The sequence below is a fragment of the Galeopterus variegatus genome, unplaced genomic scaffold, assembly GCF_000696425.1.
Source record: "Galeopterus variegatus unplaced genomic scaffold, G_variegatus-3.0.2 Scaffold5088, whole genome shotgun sequence".
NCBI classification, from domain to species: Eukaryota; Metazoa; Chordata; class Mammalia; order Dermoptera; family Cynocephalidae; genus Galeopterus; species Galeopterus variegatus.
Genome location: NW_007731199.1, coordinates 147209 through 153581, shown reverse-complemented (window position 1 = coordinate 153581; position 6373 = coordinate 147209). Strand labels below are relative to the sequence as shown.

Here is a 6373-nt window from a genome sequence, read left to right as displayed (position 1 = left end):
CAACGGATCGCAACCCTCAGTGTTGCCCCCGTACCGGACCGGGGACCGGCAACGGGACTGCTACCCTCGGCGCCGCTCCCGCGCCTTGCCCAGCCAGTGAGCGGGAACCGGTCTGTATGTGGGATCCGAACCCTCGGGCGGGAGCGCCGCCGCGCTTCACAAGCGGCGCACTTATCCAGTGCGCCACCGGGCCGGCCCTTAAGGGAGATTTTAAAATTCTGGTTGTATTCTGTTTCTTGATCTGGGTGTTGGTCTTACAGGTGTAAGTGAAAATTCAGTAAATTGTACATTTAATTGTGCACTTATCTGAAGGTATGCTATACTTCCACGAAATGTACCAACAAAAACTATATATTGAAAAAGAACAATGGAAAAACATACAACTTCAAAGTAGAGAAAACTTTTCTATAAACAAAACTCAGCATCCATAAAAGACTGATAAGTTCATCTACATTTCATAAAAATGTGAAAGTACATGGCAAAAACCACCATAAGCAATGTTAAATACAAACAACAATTATAAAATATTTATAATTTCTATCACAAAAGGCTAAATCTATAAGAAAAAAGGCCGACAACACGAAAGAAAAATGTGCAAAGGGTGTCAATAGACAGTTAGGAGAAAAGGAAAAACAAACAGCTCAAATGTATGAAAAGATCTTCAATATCACTTGTGGTAACAGAAATAAAAAATTAAACCTACAATGAAATTCTGCTTTTCACCTTTTAGATAAAAATGTTTGATAACTTTCTCTAAGGAAACAGGTTAGAACACTGATAAGAGTACAAATCTGATAGGATCTCTCTCTATCCAGGACAAATGCACATAACTATTTGACCCAGAAAAATCCACCTGCAGGAAATTATTCTATGGATACAGTTGCCAATGTACAAATTAATGTATATATAACATATAAATGTCAACTAGTTGAGAACTGACTAAATAACTTAGGGTACATCAATATACTACAATATTATGCAGTTTTAGTTTATTTTTTTAAATAAGAATAAGGAAGCAGTTTATGTACAGATACAGAAAAGATTCCAGGCTATAACGTCAAGTTAAAAATGATAATTAGAGGGCCGGCCCGTGGCTCACTCGGGAGAGTGCGGTGCTGATAACACCAAGGCCACGGGTTCGGATCCTCTATAGGGATGACCGGTTCGCTCACTGGCTGAGCATGGTGCTGACAACATCAAGCCAAGGGTTAAGATCCCCTTACCGGTCATCTTTTTATTAAAAAAAAAAAAAAACGATAATTAGAGAACAGTGTACAATACAAGCTGACTTCTGTGTTAAAGAACTGATATACACATTTGCTTGTTTGTATAAAACATCTTTGAAAAGATATCCAAAAAGCTATGACTATATTTGATCACATCTAAAATGTCAATTATAAGATGCACTATTTTATGCCCCAATAAGAATAAGTGCCACCAATTATGATCACACTTATTGCACAGAATTATATTTAATTCTTTTTGAAAGACCACTTGTAGATTTAGATACAAATATTTAATTACATCTATGCTTACATAAAAATGAAAATATTAGTAAAATAACCTGATTATTTTCAGAAAGATGCAGGTTCAAAATCTGACTTTTCTAAATCATTTTCAACTCATTTCAAAACTGATGATAAATTGATCATCCTCTGTGCCATCAAGAGATTTCTTTTTAAAATACTCCATTATCACTTCTCTGATTTTCTTCCAAGCTGTGATAGGGCAATCCTTTGCTGATGATAAATTGATCATCCTCTGTGCCATCAAGAGATTTCTCTTTAAAATACTCCATTATCACTTCTCTGATTTTCTTCCAAGCTGTGATAGGGCAATCCTTTGCATGAATCTCAGTACCAAAACTTAAAACTTTCAAACTTATCACTGTTTCACCTGCTTTTCAGAATCATCTTTCTTAGGTTCTGCTAAATAGTACTTCTCACACTTCACTGTGCACAAAAATCTTGGGGACCATTTAATACGCTCTTTTCTGATTAAATAATTTGGGGTGGAGTGGGTGAACCCAAATACTCTGAATAGCAAAAGAAACATAAAATTGAGGTCACTCTCCAACAATGCATACTTACTTCACTTGATGTACATCCCACAGATCTGTTTGAACGCTTTTTCTGCATTCAGAATAACTTTTCATTTCAATGTTGAATCCTAGTGTTATCTTTTTGAAGCCACTTAAATAGCTACTGAACTTACACCTACAGTACCAACAATGAACAAAGCTCAACTGAATTTGGTATAACCAGTTCACAAATATGCAGGCAATGATAACTACATCACAACTGTTGCCTGGTTGACAACGATCTTAAGCCATGACCTATTGTAAAATGCATCCCAATTTTTTCAGAGATGATAAAAAAAATCAAAAAGGTGTGGCTTAAAACTGTTGAAGTAACACTGATGACTTACATATGAGGAAATGGGTGGCTAGAATGGAAGAAACACTTTTTCCCTGTATGACTTTTCATATGTTTTTAATTGTTAAGTGTACTAAATAAATGTATATTAGGTTACTAAAACCTATGCAGAAATATTAGCTAATTCAGTTGAGCTGCTTTAGGCTTTTTTTTTAATACATAGATGACCCTATTGTACACTGAACTATGACAGGTGTTTTTGTTTGTTGTTTGTTTGGGTGGCTGGCCAGTACAGGAATTTGAATCCTTGACCTTGGTGTTATAACAGTGTGCTCTAGCCAACTGAGCTAATCCTCCAGCCCATTTTTTTAAATCTGAAGGAGGAGAGGTCAAATTCCACATTTTGAGAAACATACTTTTATTTTGACATTGCTTAATGTCAATGATCTCCCTGAGGGCAGCATTCAAAAAAGCTTAATTATCTTTCCCTCTCTAGTCTGCAGTGAGTAAAGCAATGCATGCTTTTTGACGAGAGAAAACTCTAAGATCATCATACCCTCACCAAAAGATAACTGACGATTCTGTATGTTCTTAAGACCTAAGCAAACTACAAACTTAAAATGGCACCTAATGAATCAGTACCAGGGGCACTTTTATCTCCTATTCCCTGTCCTTTATATGAAATATATCTTTAAAAAAATAAACGGGGGGAGGATATCAAAATCATCCAAAGCTGAAATCACCCTGCAATAACACACCCAGGAGTTTGAAATCTATGTAAACTTTTCTTCATGCAAAAGTATTGTCATATTTTTTAAAACACAGACATAAAAATACTACTGCACCAAACATCCACTTATTACATCACAAAGTTCTTCCCACATCAATAATTATTTTCTTGGCTACACAGCATTTTACTGTATGAATGTGTCTCAATATTTTAAATGATACCATAAACACACAAGCCCACATATTTTTGCAGACTTATCTATTATGTACTCCTACTTTACCACTTAAAATAAGAGTACGTATTTTTTGAGTACATGTTGCTCATCCACTTATAGGACACTTCCACTGAACTAAAATTTCCTTGAGAATATAGGATATTTTTCATTCACGTGATAAGTAAAAAGCCTAAAACTGTACCAAGCACATAAGCACTCAGTACCTTTAGTCTGTATATGAACAACTTTAAAGTCAAAATAGACCACCAAGATCTACTGATTGTAAAGCAGTGCATCCCATTAAGCAGCAGCAATCTGACACTCTGTTTTTTATTTTACTAACACTGACCAAAATCTACTGATCTTTCATGTATAAACTCAAAGACCATTCCAAAAGAGGTGTAGGGGGCCAAGCCCGTGGCGCACTCGGGAGAGTGCGGCGCTGGGAGCGCAGCAGCGCTCCCGCTGCGGGTTCGGATCCTATATAGGGATGACCGGTGCGCTCACAGCGCTCACTGGCTGAGCGCGGTGCGGCCGGTCTCAAAAAAAAGGACAAAAAAACAAACAAACAAACAAAACAAAAGAGGTGTAGGTGTTATTAGAGTGCAACACCAATATTCAACAATTTGAAAAAAAAAATTATACCAAGTATACAGGAATCTTTAACTTAAAGTAATTTTTACAGCATTCTTTTTCTCAGTTATTATATTTAATAGGTCCACATATGTCCACAACAACCACAGCAAATCATCAGACAGCTACAACCATGATGCAAGGTAATACTTACCTGATCTCAGCTTTTTATTTATTAATATCTATGTTGGAATTTATATTGATGTTTTCTTATAGCACCTTTATGGGACCAATAGAAAAGAACATGAACAGAAAATGCCCACCAAAAAGAAATGCAAGAATAAACAAACATGAGCAAACATTAACAACTATTCCTATTCGAAGATCAAATTTAAAACAGTAAGATTCCATTATTATAAGCAAAATATATATATATATATTTTTTTGTCTTTTTTCGTGTCCGGCAACGGATCGCAACCCTCAGTGTCGCGCCCGTACTGGACCGGGACCGGCAACGGAATCGCAACCCTCGGTGTTGCTCCCACACCTCGCTCAGCCAGTGAGCGGGAACCGGTCTGTATGTGGGATCCAAACCCTCGGCGGGAGCGCCGCCGCACTCTCAAGCAGTGCACTGTAGCAGTGCGCCACTGGGCCGGCCCAGCAAAATATATTTTTAACGTAAAATCCAATACTGGCAAAGTTTCAGCAAAACTTACATACTTCTTTACATTCACCTACTGCTTGTCACACTTTACACTGGTACAACCAAAATACATTACTATTATAATAATGAGGAGGAGGAAAAGGTTAATTATCAATTATAAACAGACTAGAAACATGTAAAGATATGCCTGCATATGACAAAAGCTGTAAGAAAAACATAAAAAGCTTTCTAAAATGAGAAGTATAAATGTGAAATCACATAGGAAATTTGAATCTTAACATTTTATTATAAAAATGTTTAAAGGTACAGAAAAACTTAATATTGATATGTATGCCATCTAGATTCAACAACTGTTAACATTTTTCCCAATTTGTTTTTATCTATATGTATCCGTATGTATATGTGCTAAAATTTATTAACTTGCATACAGTACATTTCTGTGAGTTTTGACAAACACATAGAGTCATATAACCAACACCAAAAACAGGATATAAAACAGTTCCTTCATCTCAGATGTCCCTCGCTCTGTCCCTTTCGTAGTCAAACCTCCTCACTAGCTCTAATCCTAAGCAATCAGTGATCTATTCTCCATTCCTATGGGTTTGCCTTTCCCACAATGTCATATAAAAGGAATCATACAGTACACAATCTTTTGAGTCTGGCTTCTTTCACTTAGCATAATGTATCTGAGATAGGTCTATATGTGTATCAATTAGGAACCACATTTTTACTGATAAAAAGGTAATCCTTAGTTCAAAAGGCTTTATTAAGAATATCACTAGGTAGATCTTTTCAATTAATCTTTTCAATCAGACACTAAAGGGATAAAGTCACTTAATGTAATTTTTATATGCCACAGATATATTATCAATGAAAAAACAAGAACTTTTATATTATCTTTAATCTTAAGGGCAGAAAACCATATTTTTAGGATGGTGTGACCTGAGTCAGGAAAATACTTAAAGTATTAATTACATTAAGTCTCCGTTTATGGCTCTTTAAAACATTGGGGGTACATTCCATCCCTCCTTTTAGAGACACAAGTTACCACATAAAATAGTCAGTTAAAAAAGTAAAGCAATATAATTCCTACCTGATCATCATCTTCTACAACGACCAGGGTTAATCTATTCTTCTTAAAATCCAATCTGGTTATCTTGGGCCTATAATAATGAGAATAGCAGCCAGATTATAAATAAATGTTCCTAAAAACTTTTTTTGCTTTTACTTCAAGCACATTTAATCATCTAACTTCTGAATTGAAAATTGAGAAGAGAGAAATTGTGACCTGCGTTGTCATCAAAAAAGCCTCTAATATACAGGATAACAGAAAAATACATATTTTCAAAGGCAATGCCTCTTAACAAAATTGAGGCTCCACATATATCAGACATTAAAAATACTAGGGGAAAAAAGAAAATGAAGACATGCATATTTTTCATAGGCCCCAATTATAGTACGGTATAAGGCCTAGGTGAAAATGTTAAAGTGTTAAAGCATTAAAGCATCTGCACAGGAACTAGATATAGGAAAGACTATAATGCTTATTAAAAGGCATAAAGGAAAACATTATAGATTATGGTCTTCAACTCTATTTTCTACAGCAATTTTGGTTTGAGGAAATCTTCATGAAAAATTTTTTTAAAAACCTCACTTTTTGCCTTCTTTCTAACTCTATCTCCCCACCTGTACTAAAATTCTACACCACCTACCACATTTGAACTCTATACTTCTGTGAACTGTGCATGTCAAAATGTGACACTTTCACTAATCTTTAAATATAACTTACATAAAACAGCTGTAAAACATAACTTATT

The 6373-nt window shown here is 35.4% G+C and overlaps 1 protein-coding gene across 2 annotated transcripts in view; it reads right to left on the bottom strand.

The window, feature by feature from the left end:
• EPB41L5 (erythrocyte membrane protein band 4.1 like 5) overlaps positions 1-6373 on the bottom strand; it is a 58326-nt gene that overhangs the window by 6982 nt on the left and 44971 nt on the right. For both annotated transcript variants that reach the window (XM_008588893.1, XM_008588894.1), the window contains exon 11: positions 5650-5719. In XM_008588893.1, coding sequence (XP_008587115.1) covers positions 5650-5719 — 70 coding nt within the window. The remainder of the gene's footprint in view (positions 1-5649; positions 5720-6373) is intronic.